The sequence below is a fragment of the Chanodichthys erythropterus genome, chromosome 6 (assembly GCF_024489055.1).
Source record: "Chanodichthys erythropterus isolate Z2021 chromosome 6, ASM2448905v1, whole genome shotgun sequence".
Lineage (NCBI taxonomy): Eukaryota > Metazoa > Chordata > Actinopteri > Cypriniformes > Xenocyprididae > Chanodichthys > Chanodichthys erythropterus.
Window position 1 is genome coordinate 33,004,578 of NC_090226.1, and position 21,041 is coordinate 33,025,618.

At 36.6% G+C, this 21,041-nt stretch overlaps 1 protein-coding gene across 1 annotated transcript; it reads right to left on the minus strand.

The window, feature by feature from the left end:
* Window positions 1–2,146, minus strand: hoxc6b (homeobox C6b). The gene is made up of 2 exons (XM_067387524.1): window positions 1,460–2,146; window positions 1–1,113 (listed from the first exon to the last, which is right to left on the minus strand). Exons 1-2 carry the CDS (start codon window positions 1,851–1,853, stop codon window positions 812–814), a joined length of 696 nt encoding a protein of 231 aa, XP_067243625.1. The 5' UTR covers window positions 1,854–2,146; the 3' UTR covers window positions 1–811.
* Between the last annotated feature and the right edge of the window lie 18,895 nt (window positions 2,147–21,041).

A 21,041-nucleotide genomic window follows, 5' to 3' on the forward strand; every position in this document is an offset into this window, starting at 1 on the left:
TCTCATCATCAGTATAGGAGTACATAGTTCTGAAGCAGTACCTTGTAATTTAAGGATTGGTTTATGTTGGTTTCATTTTAAAGTTTCGCACACGTTTCGACTAATACTTAACAGGAAATCAGGTAGTGTCGTTACATTCATTACAGCTTTATTGAATATTAATTTACGCGGTTTTCAAACATTGTATCCATATCGCTTGTTAGCTAATATTCCAAATTATTATTATTATTATTTTTACACCATATGGTTCTTACAGAACGCAAAGAAAAGCACAAAACAGAAAATGTTAAGGAAAGCTACACAAATGCTCATCAAAATTAGTTGAATCTCATATATTTACACACATTTACAATGCACTTGCTATTATCGATTTTACAGTTTATGATAATACACGATAATGAATGATAAAAAAATTATTGTAGCCTATTTGGAAATTCCGTAATGTGTTTCTTCAAAGTCTACATCACAGTCCCTTATATAAACTTTGAAACATCCAAGATTTCCAAACGATATTAGAATATCCCAACAATATACACTGAAGATAAAGACTGCAGCTGTCTGTCCAGTGGTAGCTTTCTTTGATCCATAATAGCCATCCTCCAATTCTAGGAACGTCATTTCTGGAAATAAACAGGTTTCCACAATTTTGGGGAAAGAGTAAATGTAGAGGCAAATCACGTTTCGCATTTAATTGAAATTTAACAGTGTTTGGTGTTAATTGTGCAAATTATGAAAGTTCGACAGGTAGCTTAGTTATCATGTAGTAGAACATTATTTAACACTGAATGCTGCAGACCCTTTGCTAAGGTCGTCAGTTATGCTCTTTTTTTTCTGAGGTTTCCCCTGCTTCTTCTTTGTCCGTGTCCTGGCCAGCTCCTACCAAGCCACTGTCATTGATGCTGGATGTGAGATTGCTCTCCTTCTTCCACTTCATCCGGCGGTTCTGAAACCAAATTTTAATCTGGCGTTCCGACAGACACAACGCATTGGCGATTTCGATTCTTCTGCGTCTTGTCAAATAACGATTGTAATGGAATTCTTTCTCTAGTTCTAAAGTTTGGTATCGCGAATAGATTTGGCGACCTCGCCTTCTGTCGGACCCATAGCCAACTCCTGTTAGGAAAGAGATTATTTGGTTAAAGTCAGAAGAAAAGGCCCCAAATATTACACAACTAGGCTATGTTCAAAAATATGTTGGATAATGTGGATATAAAGATCATTATATTCATCATGTTAAATATTAGTTCACTGTCCCTTCCACTAACAATAATTCTTAACGTTTACGTATTCTTTTTGTAGACTAGATTTGGTTGAACCAAATGGATTTTCTCTGACGACAAAACGCGTTTAGTGCAGGACAACAAGGAGTTCCATCAATGCTTTATGGGGGTCATAAAACGACAGTCGTAAAAACAGGTCCGTCCTGAACTAAATATATCTCTTTTGTGTCTATACTCACCACTGTGCGAGTTCATCCTCTGCATCCACGGATATATTTGAATACTTCCTTTCGGTTCCTGGGACGCAGTCTTGCCTTGGTCTGAAGCGTAATCCTGGGTCAGTGAACCCTGTGTTTGCCCAAGGCTTTGCCTGCAGCTTGGAAGCGCATCCTTGTCCTGGTAGAACACATTTGATCCGTAGTCGTACGGTCCTCGGCTTGACCCGAAGATAACGTTTTCTTGAGGCGAATAGAACGGATTGGAGTATATCCGGTTTTGGGCCACGGCTGCCCCATATGGCGAGAAGTGTCGCACCGGGTCATAGTTTGTCGAGCTGAGGGTTACATTGGACAGAACTTCCTGGCCGCCGTTTAAATGGCATGAGAGCGACGGGTTCGTAAAATAGGAATTCATACCTTCTTTCCTTTAAACGCCACTTTTTCCTTTCACTCCCTCCCTTAATCTACACACTCACTTTTTCTCACACACACTCTTTATCCTTATCAACCTATATCTTATTTCAAGTCTTTTTAATAAATACTTTATCATTTATCTCAGAACCCCAGCAGAGAATGTGTACTCAGCCTAATGTTTCCAAATCTTCGCTATAAGATTGACAAGATGGCAATGTCAGCTGACCACTCCGATAAAAAACAAAACAAAACATGAAGCAACAATAAAAGTACGAATATAAGATGATCTTGCCCTGTTACAACAACCTAGGGAAGGGAACATAACGCACGCACACCCCCTTATATTGAGATATTTGATTATTGATTCTCTCTTTCCTTTCTGACTTTCTCTCCCTCCCTCCCTCCCTCCCTCCCTCCCTCCCTCCCTCCCTTCCTTCCAATCTCTCTCTCTCTCTCTCTCTCTCTCTCTCTCTCTCACACACACACACACACACACACACACACACACACACAAAGGTTAAGTAAAATAATAAAAAAATATATATATTTTTCAAATATTTTTAAAGTAATTTGAGAGTGTCTTAGCTGTCTTTTTTTCTGGCTCGTCAAAGTAATGTCCCGTAATATAGAATTATGTCCACAATCCTCAGCCCCTATATAAATGAGATTAAGGTTTAGTAATAAAATTATGTAATTAGTGAATAGCCCTCGCTTCACTGGTTTGGTTAAAAATCGATTAACATTATTTCTTCCAGACGCTTAACGATGTAAGGAGTACAAGCTGTGATTGTTATTCATTGTATTCTATGTATTTATTTTTAATTAGGCTATTTAAATGATAAAGTATAAAATAGGTAACACAATACGGTTCTTTGTTAACATTAATGTATTAACTAACATGAACTAACCAGAGCAATACATTTGTTACTGTATTTATTAATCTTTCTTAACGTTAGTTAATACAAATACAGCAGTTCATAGTTGTTGTTTTTTTTCGTTTTAATTCACAGTGCATTAACTAATGTTAACAAATACAACGCTTGATTTTTATAATGTATTAGTAAATGTTGAAATTAACACTAACAAAGATTTATAAATGCTGTAGACGCGCAGTTCATTGTTACTGTAGTTAACTTATGAGCCTTATTGTAAACTGTTACCAGTATTTGAAATAGTGAAAGTTACGTAACAGAAAGAAAAAGTGTTTTCACAAATATGTCTACTGAAATGTATTCGCGTTAGTGTCGATTTAGCCACATCTACCTTTGAACTGTTTTAAAATCTATTAAAATGTATTTTCTTGTGGCTGAGAGTGATCCGATAGGAAAATTTATAAGCAGCTATATCAATTTTAAGACTTTAAAAATCACAGCCTATAAGCCGAATGTAATAGTGATAAGATGGATCATTATGTTAATTAATCAAATAGGCTAAACAAACTAACTTAAGATTTTATCGTTTTAAGTCGGCATGTATCTTGCCACTTATTCCTCAGCTGAATTTTATTGATAATTGGATTTAAATTAAAAGTGATTTTAACCCGTTTACATAAATGACCATTTTATGTGCACCAAAATGCCCATATCAGATAAATCACTAAATGAATCCACTATCAGGTGAAGATGCACCTTATATTTCACTTTAATGAATGCTTGTTTTGCTTGTTGCTCGAACGATGTTTAGAAGAGGGGGTGCTTTATGGTTTTACTGCAGAAGAATTCCTTAACGCCTGTGCAAACTGAAAGTCGTAAAAACAGACAAATGACCTATAGCTCCTGGTTTACTGGCTTTAGCAGCTATGCATATGCTGTATCTTATGTATTCTTACAAGGAAACGACACAAATTTGTTCAATTTACAATAAATATTACTGTACTGTGCAGCTAAGCCTTGAATAAGATCCTGTCCTATAGTTAAAGGAAAAAAATCTGATTTTACATGCCTTTAAATTAACAACTGTAACTACTTTGTAATTACAGTAATATCCTCAAAGCGTAACAGCAAATTAAACTTAATTTTAAATTAAGTTATGTTAAACAAATGGATAGGAAAGAATCAGACAATTATTGATATGTTTCTGTATTTAGGAAATACAACCTGTTGCAGCAATTCTTTGCCGTTTCCGCATTGCAGCCCGTCATAAGCATCAAAAATTGCTCAAAAGCATTGTGAGCTAAGTTCCAGGTCGTTGGACACGAACATGGTGTTTCTTTGAGTTGTTTTTCCAGAATGTTTTTTCGTTGATGTCCATGTTGAATGTGTATTGCAACAGTCTTTCTTTTAGCTATAATCAAAGCCGTTTTCACAAAGACTTCGAGTGACCGTTGATTTGCATTAAGGAGTGCGTTAATTTTATGTTGCATAGTAATTTTAAAACTCATGGCAAGCATGTAAAACAAACAGCAATATTTCACAGCATTTCGGAATTTTTTTTTTTTTTTTTTTGGCTTGGCTGGCCTTTACAACAGTCCAAAGTTCCAATTTACGGAATTAATATTGTTTATATTACTTTTGAAGCAATATGTGTTTACAGCATTTGTCGTCACGTTGAACTGTTGTAAAGGCTTTGCACATTGAGAGCCAATCAGAAATGTTGTGAAATATTGCTGTTTTACGTGTTGCCATGGGTTCAGTTTTAATCACTATGCAACATATATAAAATTAATGCACTCCGTAATGCAAATCAACGGTCACTCGAAGTCATTGTGAAAACTGTAAAGTAGAAACATCTTACAAAGGTGAAAAACGACATAATGCTATTTGCAACACGACATAAATGAAGTAACAGGAATAATGATAACAACAACTACAACTACTACTAATAAGACATTAAACATTGTAAAACGAAAGGAAAATAAATGTGTTAGATTATATACTTATAATTACAAATATACTTATAAAATATATATTTTTATTTTGAGCAAAAAAAAAAAAAATGTTTATTAGTTATACAATAACTTAAAACATTTTTTATTTAATCCAGAACACCAACATATTGTGGATGTACCGATGATTTTCAAAATAGTGAAGCTCCCATCCTGCTCCTTCAGGTGAACTTTTGACCTTATGAAATGAGTGCTTGGGTGCCTGCAAATAATGCTGTTTTTGTTCAAGATTTGTACATGCTGTCATTCACAGATGATGCTAAAGATAACTGCTATCAATATAGCCTACTGCCGTTTTTAAACGTTATAAGATTTAGAATTCATCATTTTACATACATTTATACTATGTGTGTGGGCATCCTTAGGATTCTATAGCTATTGGTTAGAAATGCGCAGATTGTTTATATTGATGAATTTATTTATTCATTCATTTGCAAGAGTTATGAGTGGTTGATAATGCAATGAGTCCTCTTACTTTAGCGGGGTTTTTTTTAAAGACAATTCTCTAAACTACTATAAAATTGGCTGCTATTCAAATAGTATTTGAAGCCCACGATATCTCACATTTGATTTAATGGGAGGTTTTTTAATTTAATGAGAAGTGTGGTAATATTTTGCTCATATTATGTCGTTTGTATTATCCAATTCAACTTTACTGAATGACCCAATTTATGTTTTTAGCCTAATTTTTATTGTATGTATGCCACTTAGAGGACATTGCCTCTAAATTAATGGAGAGAAACGCTGAGGACGAATCATATATTAATGAAATGAACACTAGATGGCAGTGCTGCCTCCATAAATGTCTACAAAGAGAAGTTATTTTAGAGTTATGGCTACTTCTCATTCTGATGTCTTTTGGTATTCGCTGGCATCTATTTTAAAACTAAAATATAGTTCAAATAGACTATTTTCCATAGCCTATAAAAATAATATCTTAATCATTTAAATGTCGAAGAGATATAAGTCTATGTATGTAAAACGGTGTTTAATTCTCTTACAAGGTTTTTAATAAACTGACTCAAAAGTTATCCAAAGCGGAGAAGCACGAACTTACCGACGCTCGACACGCTTTTCTCGTGACGCACAATGACAGATCCGGCTGCAGAGCTCCTGACGAGAGGGCGGGGGATGATCGCGAGCGCTCGATAATTAATAAGCATGTTATCAAATGAGGTAATCCACATTTGGTGATAATCCATTCCTGTTTCCTTTAGTGCAAAGACAACGCTCTCAACTAGTGAAGTCTTCTTTCGAAACTAAAACTATCTATACCTTTGAAGACAAATGCAGTGAGAGAGGTAATGAGAGAGGAAGGGATAGACTGTCATGTCAATTATTAAGGTTGCTGTTGCAGTTGTAAGACTAAAAAAATGAATGTTCCGTGTTCAGCCTGATGGGGAACGAATAAGATCGGGGCAGAGACAACTGTATAAAGTTCATTATTATGGAGAGGACACCATGTGACTTAGCACAGCCAATCCATTCCTTGGCTAAGTCGTAAACTTTTATTACATAGCTGTAAATTTTTCAGGAATGTTGCGCCTTCATTCTATGCTGGACGAACACTTTTTTTGCTAATCCAGTCTTTCATAGCATATGAATGCAATTAAATTCTCGTGTAGTCTTTAGACTTGCATTATTTTATTTAAGTAGTTATTTGTGTGTACAAATTAGGATTACATTAAAATAGATTTATAACCATTGCAAGCGTATTATCAGCTTTTAACTTTTTCTTAGGGTTATAACTCAGAGAACGGTTAAAAATAACATCACCCTCATTAAAAGTAGCCTTCAAACAAAATGACAGTAGGCTAAATAATATAAATATAAAAATAAATTCGGCATGTTGTTACCCAGTGTAGATTCGATGTGTCTGAATATCAAGAGAATATAGACGGTAATTATATTAATCAAAAAAAAAAAAAAAAAAAAAAAAAAAAAAAAATTGGAATAAAAAAATAAAAAAATAAATAAAATAAAAATAAAAAAATTGGAAGATTTGTCCATGTATACTTACAGATATAGTCTGTTTATACACAATTGTTCTGGTCCTGAGTAGGCCTAATACCATGTTGTAGGTCTCACTAATAAACTTATAAGCTATTTATAGAGTGTCAAAAACCTGAAATAGTGTCAAATAAAGAAGACACTATTGGAGTACTCCAAGATCAGGTTAAAAGAATAATCTTGCTAAATAAATATTCAGTGTTCAACAGAAGTTAAGCTCAGTTCAGCATTTGTGGGATAGTGTTGATGCCTCAAATTAGACTCATCCCTTGTTTTCTTGAAAAAAAAATGGAGCAAAAATCGAGGTTGCTTTTTGGAGGATATAAAAGCAGAAATGTGAAGCTCGGATTTCATTAAAGGACTAACATCAAGTCTTATGTTAAAACGTGTGCATCATTTAAGCTGTTTTTATGAAGATGTAATAGCGACAAAACGGTACAATTCGTGGTCTGCAAAGCGCTTTTTCCACGCTAAAATCATGTTAACACGCATACTGGTTACCATTTGATCGAACCTTACATCCAGTGTAAGTGTCTCACTAATGCAGATTTCTGCTTATTTTTAAGACAAGGGACAAGGGGAAATGAATTGTTATGGTAATCAACATCATGCCACAAATGCAATTGTTCTTATGTGCTGAATTCGGAATATCCAACGCTATCTCACGACCAATTCGTACTTATTCTACGAGGTGGCTATTTCGTATAAATTCATACGACCTCACTGGTGCGAATTCGTACTATTTGTCTAAACCCCAGTGACGGTTAGGTTTAGGGGCGGGGTTTGGGGTAGGTCATTCTTATGAATTCATACGAATTTGTCAACTCGTAAAATACATACGATTTAGCAAAAAACGTATGAATTAGTACGAGTGAGGTCGTATGAATTCATACGATTTAGCCACCTCGTAAAATACGTACGAATTGCCGTGAGATCTGAGATTCCTTTTTTCTTCAATTTACTGGTACTTTTGCCAAAAAGTTGCTACAATAACCAACCAATTGAACAAGTAGTTTTTTCATTAGAAAATGCCAGAACAAAACATGTTTAATTAAACATAATGAAATATTAACATTAAAGCTGCATTTCAAGAAGTATTTGCAGTCTTTAGAAAAGTTTTTGTTGGAACAGAAACTGAACTAAGTAAAATATATGTAATAGAATGAATTAAGGGTAATTGGGACATGAGGTCAAATGGGACAGTATAATAGCCTGCAGAGTTTATTTTCTCGCTTAATGAGTGAAAATACCCGCAGACTGAGACCATATATAATCAAAATTGGATGCCATCATTGGTGTGGCATCATGTAGGTGCGCATTAAGCAGGAACTTGGCCCTCCATCAAGTGAGGAAAATGACATATAAGCTTAGTTTTCATAACAAGGCCATAAAATTGTCATATTGCATGAACCTTTGATGGAAATATGAATATATTACTGCAGAAAAAAAATTATATCACATTTCTATTTTCAGAATTAGGTTGTTTTTATTTTGTCCTATTCACTCAAATACAATTTGGTGTTTTTGGGTGATTGGGACAGTGCTTAAAGGCTTTGCTAATTAAGAAAATTATTAACCTTGCAACAGAGAACCATTCTGTCTGCTTTAAATTGGTGGTTCCCACCCTCTTCATTTGTGCATCCCCTAATCAATCACAAAAATGCTCAGAGCTGGATTTTGCTCAAATAAAACAACATAATTATGAAAATCTGAACTTTTTAAACTGATTTTGTTGTAGTAATAAACCATATCAATGTCCCCATCAAAGGTTTGTGTAGATTAAATGCATCTGTCAAACAGTTTTTTGGGGAATGGGGCCACCCAACATTTCACCCAAATCTTTTTCTTCATGGCATCTTAATGATGAACAGAAAAAGGAAATATTGCATATGAACATATATCAATGAAATATGAACTGCAATAAATATGCTAGCACTAGATGTGCTGTCCAAATCAATAAAAAATACTATCGATAAACAAAAATAAAAAATAAAAGAAAGGTTTTGTCTTATATTTTAGATTTAATGAAAGCCATTACAGGGGAGACTGGATATGGTAGTAACACTTTTTGCTTCAGCATCTGTAACTCAATGAAAGTTTGAGCTAGAGTGCTCAAACCTTTATACAAAGTACCCACATTTGTTTACTATAAAATGCACCAATTTAAACCTCTGCAAGAATATCACAGCCCCAATGAGCTGATGTCAAATACCTGCTGTGCCTTTTTTACAATCTAGGGTAGGTTGTAACACATGCCGGGGTAAGTTGTAACAAACAAAAAAAAGCAAAAACAGGTCACATTATGCAATATGCTTCAGAAATAGATTTATTGAAACAATCCAGAACAATGCCTTTCTGTGTCTGACTATAACTCAAATCCATTGTGAGTTTGACTCAGTAGTGTTTGTAAAGAACAAACTTTCTTAACTGTATGTATGCTTAATGAACACTCGACTCTAGTGTACCTGTGTACAAAATATGTAGGTCTAACAAAAAAAAAACTCAGTGTGTATGTGAGTTTGTGTGCGTGAATATTCTCAATCAGAGTCACGATGGTGGCAAAAAAATGTTGTTAACCCTATAGAGGTTTCATATAGGGCACATTTTACGCTTCCTTTGTCTTTTAGTTTCCAAATGGCTCCATACAAACTACACAGAAGTTTTCTGAGGTCTCAGAATCCTCACCACAGGCTTTCAACATTTTCTTCGCAGCTGATCTGTCCTGCCCTTCTTTGAAACCTCATCACATTGGCAGACACACATTTGTCTTTTTTATTGTCTAGGCATTCTGTGAAAACTGAATAAGAAACTGTTCTTATCCCTGATTGGTGGAATTTGGGGTGTTATTACTCTCTCCATGTTACCCGGTCTCCCCTACCTGGTTACAGCAGCAAGCATCTTTCAGAGAAAGGAACGCTGCCTCCTGCTGGTGAACAGTTGCAAATTCATACTCTGACATCAGTTGCCCAACCATGGTCCAGTACACATTTTGGATGTATCCTTTATCGAAGGGCCTTGAAGTTTCTACCCTCGAGCTCATAAATTAAATCAAGTCTGATTAGAAATACAAACTGTGCAGTGTTGGGAGAACTTAAGCCAATTTGGAAAACACTGCTATAAATTATGAACGATTAATGTTACCATAACAATAACAATAGAGAATAGAAATAGAAGAATAAAAATAGAATAGTAGGCTATAGATATGAGCATGAATAACACACCGTAGCATGAATAATATAGTCTACATTTACTGAGCGCCGATGATGAGTGATCTTGCTTATGGCGAGACACATTGATTTCCAAATTTCTTTGTCCTTATGGTAATGAGGAGTGTGTTTATCTCAGACATAGCAATTGTGCTCAGAATGCTGGCGTAGGCAAGGGCAAAGCTTTGAGGCCACAGTGACACCTTGTGGTGTGACCAAACCAAGTGCAAGAGGTGTGCGGACGTGTCTTTGCATTGAATTAATGGCTTAGAGATGGGCAATATGGCCAAAATCTTATATCACGGTTTAAGTCATTTAATATCACTATAGGCTACCTGTAAGTATATAGGGGAACCATACATAGCCTACTCTTTATCCTGAATATGGCTGTAAAACAATCGTCCGCTCGGGATTTCTATAATGTTTTGGCAAACATGAAAACCCGCGCCTTCAACAGATCTGAAACAGACACGGAAGCGCGTGAAATTATCCAGGATTAATCACATTTAATGTAAATGCGCTGGATGGGGCTGATAAGAGCTTGCAATTATTGTCAATGAGACTCAGAATGTGGAGAGAATCAGCGCACATTTCACTCAAATTAACGCAATATCGATCAATGTGTTTGAAACGCAACTGCAAATTCAGTTTACATTCGCGTTTCCTGATTTTTAGTGTAACATGATGAGACACTTCAAATGCGTAAGATCTTAACAATATTAAGATTATGTTTTTCGAAGCCTCTTCTGGTAGGCAGCATTTATTTGATCAAAATACATTATAATATTTCACAATATCACTTTAATGTACATGAATTGTTTATGTAAATATATTTTGAAGTGTAATTTATTCCTGTGATGGAAAAGCTGAATTTTCAGCATCATTACTCCATTCTTCAGTGTCAAATGATTATTCAGAAATCATTCTAATATGATGATTTGCTGCTCAAGATATATTTGATTATTATCAATGTTGAAAACAGTTCTGCTGAATATTGCTTTAGAAATCGCGATACACAAGAACTCAAAATTTGGGGCAAATAAATAAGAATAATACTTTACTCAGCAAGGACGCATTACATTGATAAAAAAAAAAACAAACAAACAAAAAAAAAAAACACGATTTACAATTTCAAACAGCTGTTGTATTCCTGGGGAAAATGTATCATGGTCTTCAGCAGCAAAAACTGTTTTCAACAATGATACACTATAATACGCCAATAAGAACCATTACTGATAAATGAACAATGAATACCAATATGAATTAAAAATAACACTGAGGACGAAGTAATGATGCTGAAAATTCAGCTTTGCGTCAATGGAATAAATTACATTTTAAAATGTATTAAAATATAAAATTCAATTCAATATTTTTATTTTAAAAAAAATGTAACAATATTTCACGATATTATTGTTTTTACTGTATTTTTGATCACATTTCAAAAACATTAAAACAGTATTTCAAACTTCTGCTAGGTAGATTGTGTCTGTTGTTGGATTTGCTGTTGTTATTTTCTGTCAATTTACATATTTAATTTGAATTTTGATAGTTATAAGAACTCCATACTGAGTATTTGGAGGAGTTGATAATTTAATAGACTAAGCTTGTATACATCTAGGCTACTTGAAACTAAATTTCCAGGACTACGTTTCTCGAATCATGTTGTATCTTGCCATATAGTCTAAATGGTTAATTATTAGCTTACATAACATACGTACCAGCACGTGCACATACATGAAAGGGTCGTTTAAAGACCAATTGTTGCTTTGTTAGATGTCGTGTTCAACGGGATTGCAGTGTGCAAAGCTGTAAAATGAATTTAACTTTTGTGACGTATAAACGGAAGTTCTTACATTTGCGAACTAGATTGTTTTTAAAATGGTATATAATGTGTAAAATATTTTGATATTTATTCCCAGCAAAACGACGTATTACGCGTAAAATTCACGTAACTAAGCCTTATCACTTAGGTGCAATCCACAAACCTTACAGTCGGTCTCAAATAATAAGATACAGTTTTAGTTTGTGTTAAACAAACGGAGAAACAAATATGAACACCTGAACAGTTTCCAATAAGCAAATTTAATTCCATACACCCTACAACCATGTTCTGCATGTCAAGACTATGCACTATGGAAGTTAACAGACAGTTATGTTGACATGCCAATTATGTTAATAAGATTTATGCAATGCGTAGTTGCTGTTTTCGAGTACAGAGCCTATAAAATGTGAGCTGAGTATGCAGTTTAATGTAGGCTATAGCCTTGAAGAAAACTAGAGACTGCATCATCGTTTTGTTCTGTGTGTAATCAGAAAAGAGCAAAAAAAAAAAAAAAAAAAAAAAAAAAAACAAACAAGCACAGGTAAATGAATCTGTAAAAAATACACAATGCATCTGTTAAAACTGGCTAAACAGAAGTATAAGGGAGTTAATAGAAAGGTGAAGAAATGTAATGTCTTAAAATAATGTGACAAATACTTTTACCTTCTTTTGAAGAATTGCGATTCATTCACTTACTGTACATAAAAGTGCTGCGACAGGAGGAGAGGTACGCCTTTGGTCCATTTCACTTGTTAAAAAATGATTGTAGCCTACTTTGCCTTTAACATTTTGCGTATCTTGTAAATATTGCATTCAGTTTGCTTATCAAATGAAAACATAATTTGCTAATATGACGAAACATAATTAAGGCATCCAAAGCAATGAAACACACTGTCACCATTAACTAACATTTAAATATGAAACAAAATTCACTTTTTTTAAACACCATACGTAATCCCCGTTCACCAACAAGCTAGGCTTTGTCAACGCATGTCTATCTTACCAACAAAGCTGGAAGATCGTTGCTTACAACCTCTGGCTTTATAACCCCAATTCACCCACAGAAGCCATAGAATTTGTTACTGGCCACCATATAAAACCGACGAAGATGTTGAAAGGACAGAAATGATAGTGTGTATTGTAGAACCGGCGGCGATGGTTCATTTACAATGCCATTTGCGGAGTCTGCAAAGGTAATTTGGCGGAAATAGACAGCCTTGATGAAGGCCAGCTGACGTAATCAAGGCAGTATCTTGTTGTCGAGCCAGGAAGTCAACTACAACAACATCAAACTACCTAAACCACGCATCAGCTGAACAGGCTAGCCTTCAAGGCGTTCCTTTAATATGTTTAAAGTTGGATATGCCTTTAGTCATAATACAATGTCTATATCCCATAAAATATAGGTAAATATGCAACACACGGAAAATTACCTACACAAAGAACACACATGAACGCTAAATCTGATTGCTCTCCAAAGAGACTGAGCATGCCCACAATACACTTTAAAATAAAATAGCAGACTGCACAAATTCGACATCAATTAATTCTCCTAGACATGCTAATTTAAACCTCTTTTAACACATGGTGCATTTCAGATATTATCTATTCAAACAAAACGTGAGCACGATGCTTTACTTACTCCATAGGTTACCTAATATAAATATATTGTTTTAAATGGTAAAAAATAGGAAAAAGATAGAACAGCAAACAACTGAGTTTGAATTTAGTACATGACCACACCACCTCGACAAGAATAAAAAATGTTACAATTGTAAGGACCTCCACGGCATTTCCTGAAATATGAAAACGTAAACAGCTGTGCACGTGCTGCCCAGTTTAAATCATAGTAATGCCTAAGTCTGGGCTTACCTCATTTTTCTACTTCCATTTTATTCCCTCACGCTCGTCTGCCCTTGCTTTTTTCACCACTATTATGAAACAATCCCTCTTGTAATAGCAGCGAAGCGCATTTGTTCACCATGTGAAATGAGCTCCAGAGAAAAAATAAACACAAGCCCGTCCTACTCTTCACATTAAAACGCATCTTTTGTTATATGCAGGTAATATAATTCTAATCTGGGCCTCTACTGAGATCAGTACCGCGTTCAAACGTTCGTTACATTAAAATGTATAGGTCTCTTCGCCTAAAGTACAGTGTAGTCCGTTTGAATGCAATATCGGTGACATTGCTGTAGATGAACTAGGATATATTGTACACGCACTTTGAACGAGAAGGGCGAGGAGAAAGAACATTCATTGGAGTATTGAAAAACTCATGTACACTCGTCTGCACATGACGTTTAATACACTTCAACATATATATTTGATATAATTTATGTTTAAAGGCTTATATGAGGTTCTAAAATAGGTTTCAACTAGGTTATTTTAGAATAGGCCTACAACATATTTTAATGGGTTGGTTAAAGAAAATGTATCTAGCCTATATAATTATCCCTCCCCTCCCCTCAATTAACATGCATAAAGCCTACACAGAATGTTTTATTTATTTATTTATTTATTTATTTATTTATTTATTTATTTTTATTAATACAATTAATACATTTACCTGAACTGTAAAAGCTGGACTAACAGCAGTAGAGACACTTTGGATGTTTCAAAAATCGCTACATAAAAAGGCAGTAATCCTTAAGGAAATAACGTCATTTTACTAAAATAACAAACTAATTTGACGGACATGTTGCAAAACTAAACGGAATAAATACAATTTGTACAGTTTAGAGTATTTTTTCATTAATACACGGTGTTATTTAAGATCTACACTACAGGTAATAAAGATAGTGTAAAAAAGTTATCTTCTGTAATTACGCAAGTAGCCAATCAATAAATTCTAATCCCTGAATGATCATAATTTTTTAGGCTTCTCCAGATTTAAGTGGTTTCCCTCTACAGCAAATGTACCTTGTGACAACCTGGTGCAAGTCATTGTGTCTTGTAACTGCAACAAGTATTTCATGCACGTTTTAAAAAAATGCTTAGACGTCTTAGGTGAGAATTAAGAACTGTGTTGAACATGGAACTGATACCGTCTTGAATAACTCTTTTATAGAGTAAGGGTGCCACTGAGGCACAAGATGCAAATGCAATCCTACGACGTTCCCCCAGTATTTATTCATTTCCAGCTTTCCTTTCCTCCCCGGGTGATTCTCTTTACTTTACTCTAATCGATGCATCCTCGCCTCCTAGTTTCTCCAGCCTGTGATCCGGAAACCGATCGAACTCAGCCACCTTCAGGGACATCCCAATTCTCTAATTGTACAGCGAGGAGGCGAGGAACAGGAGTGAGTAAGATTTTGTTTTGTTTTTTTTTTGTTGGAAAATTTAAAGAGTACAAGGGATACATATAGCAAAGGGTTACTTTTGCTAGAAAAATAAAGAGATTATTTGGAGTGAGAAATATACAATCAGGATACATTTAAGACAAACAGCCTTCTAAAAGCTTCCAGAGGAGCTATATTTCATTGTATCCTTCCCTCGCAGTCGCACCTGAGACACTGAGACGCGAGGAAAGGAATCTGGATGCACAAAACGTGACATAATTTCAAACAAAATCAGGTCACAACGAAGTTCGTTTTGGGAGTTCAAAACAGCTTGACAAAGATAACTTTCCGGTGTTGAATAGTTTGCATGTGCATAAATGCGCAAGGGAACCCGCGATGAATCAAAAATAAAAAAGCAAAATGACAGGGAACAAAGAATAGTAAAATAGTCATCAGGTGCCATGTTCCTTTCAGCAGCATCTCGGAGATTTTGAATCGATTAAAGGTGTCATGATGAGAAATAAAATTAGCCTTGATCATTTGACATATAAACATCCTGCAATTTTCAGAGCTAAAAACGTCCTCCTCAAACAAGGCATTAATTTATTCAAGCTCCAAAAAACAGCTTGTTTAGATATTGGGGGTCTTGTGATGTTACACTGGCAAATTAATTTGCTTATGCCTGTCACCAGAGCAAGACACTGCCCCGCCCACTGGCATTCAATTGCTTAGCAGCTGACACTTGCCTGGACCAGATGCAAGATGCATGCGTCAAAAGCCAATATACCCATTATAATCAGTGCTGCTGTCTACGCTTGATACATTATACAGATGCCCGTTCACTTACTCCACGCTTGAGTATGCCTTTCTGGGGTGCGTTTCCCAAAAGCGTCGTTAGCCAACTAACATTGCAAGTTCTGTCGTTACTAACATAGTTCACTGATTTGGTGTTTCCTGAAGCCATAGTTCAAACGAACATTCGCAAACTGCATCGCAAACTTGTGTGGTTGGAACGACAGCTCTCAAGCTGTGGTTAGAAATATAGTTTCTTGTTTTTATCGTTATCCTGAGCAACATAAGCAAGATTGCATTAAGTACAATCTATATCTTTTATTTCAAATAGATACAATGTCATTTACATATTTTAGTTTGTCAACAGATTTTAAGCACCGTTTTTGAAGAGTGCGCATGTGCGTACATGCTCTAGTACATAAGTATGAGACTATGATTGAATCGGGAAATAAAGAAAAATAACTGAGAAAAACTCTACCACCTGCGTGACATCATTCACCAACGTGGCTGAACAACAGATTTGCAACAATACGGTTTTGGGAAGGAAAAAAAAATATATATTTTTGCTAAATAAAAATAGGACAAATGGCAGGTAAGGGACCGTGTAAAATGTCCACACATTGCATTTAAATGAACATGCATTTTGATTGGTAACAACGGTCATCATGAGGACAGACGTAACATGACACTGTCATTATTTTTACGCCAGCTACGGGGCGCATGACTTTAAAATGTAAATATAGGTCATATTAAGGTGCTTGAAAAACGACCTATAGAGTCTTTTTTGGAGGAGGACAGTCTCACCCAGTCAGTCATCTTGCTGGGTTACTGCTACAACAGCTGAACAATGTAAATCCTGTGCTTCTCATTGGCTCTGATTGGTCCCACCTCATTACGCCTATACAGACAGGGTCCCCCTGGTGGGCCGGCAGCACTGAGGACATGTCTGGGATGGATACTGCAGAGTCCAGCTAAAGAATTTAGCAGTCATCTTTCCCCTAAATAATGCCACTTCAACTCGCTGCAGCCTTTATGCAAATGTAGAGAGATTGTGGCAAATGAATGTTCTACCCTACCAGAGTGAAAAGGTGATCACCAGGTCACTCCAAGATAAAGAGTCCATTCAACTCCTCCAGGAAAACACTGTGAGAGTGGATACTGATGGTGTACAGCGATATACTACTCCTCTGCTTCGTGTCAGGAACATGTCTTGTCTCTATGCACATAAGGAAACTGAGGCAGTTGTCTTGCCACAACTGAGGAAAATTGAGGAATCGCTGGAAAGAGACCCTGATCTAGCTGCAGCATACCAAAAGGAGGTGGTCAAGCTAGTGCAAGTTTGTAATGTAGTGAAGCTCAGTCAGGAGCAGGTGGACAGAACAAGAGAGGCCTGGCACATCTTGCACCACATAGTGCAGCATAATGGGAAGAATAGTGTAGTTTTTAATGGTTCATTCTCATACCAAGGGAACAACGTGAACAAGCTCCTACCACCTAGTCTGTCACTCCTGGTAGCACTTCTGTACTTCTGTGTTTACGGGAGCACTCTGTTGCTATTAATAGTGACATTTATGGCATGTTCCATCAGGTACACCTTTTGCCAAAGGATAAACTACTGCTGAGATACATCTGGAGATAGAATTCCAGATATCTATGAATGGCAGGTACTACCTTTCGGGACCACTTGTAGTCTGTGTTGTGCCTCATTTTCTTTACAGAAGCATGTTCTAGATTACAGACAGTCTGGAGAGGACACAGGTTTCAGCGGAGAAGACATTTTATGTGGAGAATTGTCTTCAGAGCTTTGCTTCCCATGACATGGCCAAACTCTACAGCCTTCTAGCATCTGGTGGCTTTGATCTACGACAATGGGCTAGCAATGACCCTTCATTTATCAGCTATCTGCCAGCTGACATTCAGTTTTATAGCAGCATCCTCTGGCTCTGTGAAGGCCACCAAGAGGCCCAGAAATCAACTCTTGGCCTACATTGGAATTGCCTAACAGACATCCTGTTGTACGAATGACGCAAACCAGACTGTCAAGTGCCAAAATGCAAAGTATCTATCAAATCCTTACTAGCCAGTATGATCCCCTTGGCTACATTGTACTATTCACCACTCGAGCTAAGATGAAAGTACACAATTTGTGGGACAAAAGGGGGGAGTGGGATGAGCCACAGCTACCAGAAGACCTATTAGACTCTTGGAAACACTGGGAGAGTGAGTTGTAAGAACTGCAGCACATCACTTTGCCCAGGTGTTATTGCAGCAAGGAACTGGACTGCTCCACTAGTAATAATAGGCAGCTTCACATCTTTTGTGATGCCTCTGAGAAGTCTTATGGATCTGCGGCTTACTTATGAACAGAGAACCCTCACGGTGGAGTGGAGGTGGCCTTTGTAACAGGGACTGCAGATGAAAATTAGCCAGAATGGCTAAATCTGGCACATTTACATAAGAGACTTGTTTCTTGTGTTAATTAATGTGCATTGTCCTCTTTTAAAAATAAATAAATAAAATAAAAAAATAAATATCCTGTGTTGCTCCCAAGAAACAACAGAGCATTCCTCATCTTGAGCTGTGTGCAGCTGTCATGGTGGCACAGCTTTCTAAAGTCCTGAGGGCAGAGCTAACATTACCACTCAATAGTGTCACTTTGTGGTCTGGCTCTACTACAGTACTGACCTGGCTTTTATCAGATTCCTGCCACTTTAAGGTGTTTGTGGGGACCAGAGTGGCAGAGATACAGGACTTAACTGAATCTGACATCTGGCGTAATGTACAGTAAGGCGACAACCCTACATATGCCATTACTAGAGGGAAGTCTCCCTCTGATCTTAACAGAGACAACAGATGGAACCAATGCCCAGCATTCCACAGATAAACACCAGACAGCTAGCCAGAGATGCCACCATTAGCCCACATAAACTGCCACTGCCAGATCCTCAGCAATTTCACACCTTCACAGACTTCCTAAAGGCCTTCATACAACCACCAAACGAGAGCTCCCCCTCCACTGCATCTGCAGAAGATTCTAAAGAAGCAGAGCTTACGGCCCTCAGTCGGATCCAAGACAAGTCATTTCCCGAAAAGATGTCCCCCTTGAAATCTGGTAAACCTTTGCCAAGCAATAGTCAACTGCTGTGGCTAGCCCACGAACTAGATAACAGTACAAATCTCATACGTGTTGGTGGTTATCTCTGACAGATCAGTCAACTAGAAGATGCCATTCATCCCATTATCCTTGACACACATCACCTGCTCACCAAGCTGATCATCAAAAACGATGATGATCATTTCCCCCACCAAAGGGTGTTTGAGTATTAAGAGGACGAACAGCAGTCAGCTCCAAAGCACTGAATGCCAAAAATGGCATGCCAAACCACATCCTCCCCAGAATAACAGACCTCCCATCTGCCAGGTTGAGAATTCACCAGCCAGTTTTATATTCAACTGGGATAGATTGGTCCGGTCCTTATCTCATAGAGGTGGGATGCAGAAATATGAAAAGATGGAGGATCATTTTCAAATGTATGACTTCCCATTCAGTGCGTATTGATCATGGCTTCATTGCTTGAAATTTCAAAGGTAGGGATAAATAACTTTGAGAAGCCTTTGCAGCTCTTCAGCTTTGAGCTCCAGGCTCAACTTGCAAGTCAGCAGATTAGATTCATGTTCAATCCACCCAGTGCACCACATTTTGGTGGTTGTTGGGAGTAGAAAATTCAATCTTTGAAAACAGACAGTCCCTGAAGAAGTATTGATTCTTAATGGAATTGAGAGCATCCTTAATGCCAAACCCACTGGCTACATGTCTTCAGACATCGCTGACCCAGATCCAGTTACATCCAACATCCTGTTAATGGGGCGGCGACATGCCTCACTTCAACAAGTATGGAAAACAATTTATCCATAACTACCTACCTAACCTCCAAACCAGACAGAAACGGATGTCAGAAACTGACAATATATACGAATAGGTGAAATTGTTATGATTGTGGACCAGCAGCTACCTCATGTACTTTCGCTTGTTGGAAGGATTATTCAGGTTTACACTGGAAAAAATAACAGGATCGGATCAGCTGAGATTAGGGGTGGGCATTATACCAGTAGACACTATTAACCAGTAGAAATTTGTCAATCTGCAGAAATTTTGGACTATTGTTATTGCGGTTACACCCGTGTGACATACTTGTGCTGCACCATCACAAAAGCTTGCCATTTGAATGTGTTTTAAGTCTTTTAAGCCTTTAAATCATTAAATCACAATGAGCAGCAAAAGAGGACTCATTTCAGTATATGCTTGTGCTGCAAAAGAGGACTCATTTCGGTATATGCTATATGCTTGTGCTGTCAGTTTCTGAACGCTGTGAGATACACATGCACATGAAGGCGCTGTTCATACAGCACGTGAGTTTTGAACTGAGTTGTTTTTTGGCACCTTACAGGGCTTGAACAACACGATCACATGAGAATGCTTATCAATAGTACGAGTTTGTAATCTCGTAGAATATAAAGTGTGTATCATATGTACGCGAAAAACTGCGTACCATAAGCACGCCAAAACTCATTTTGGTGTATATATTCTACGAGATTACAAACTCGTACTATTGATACGCATTTTCTTGTGATCGGGCTCGCTTGAATGGTCAATACACACTCATATGTCCCAAAATGCCCGTCATTGTGAGTATCCTTGTAAACAAAATAGTTTATATCTTAAGTGTATGTAAACAGTTCAGAAATGTGCATGTGAATCTGTAGGCTATATTAAATAAGTGCATTTGGTCTTAAAGTGACAGCAGCATAATAAAATGCTGCTGTATGTTCCATTTAATTTTAATCAGACATTCTCATTGCTCTTGACTGAATAGCTTTTGTAAGTTTAATAAGAATAAATGTATATTTAATTTACACAGTAAAGACTATTCTGTGTTGTTTTACATGTGATTACTTTATACAGTTCATGTATTATAGCTATACCTATCCAGTGCTTGAAGTTTTTCAGGTAGGTCTATTTCGTTTGTATCTTTGTTATATTGTAATCCTATTGCTTGTAATTAGTTTCTTTGATCATATTTTACTAATTTATCTATGACTGTTTATGCTTGTCTTCAGTGAGCTTGATGGGGTTTTTGATGGAATTACAAAGCTGGTAAAAACATTTAAGTTGCAGATGCTTTTTAACTGCTGT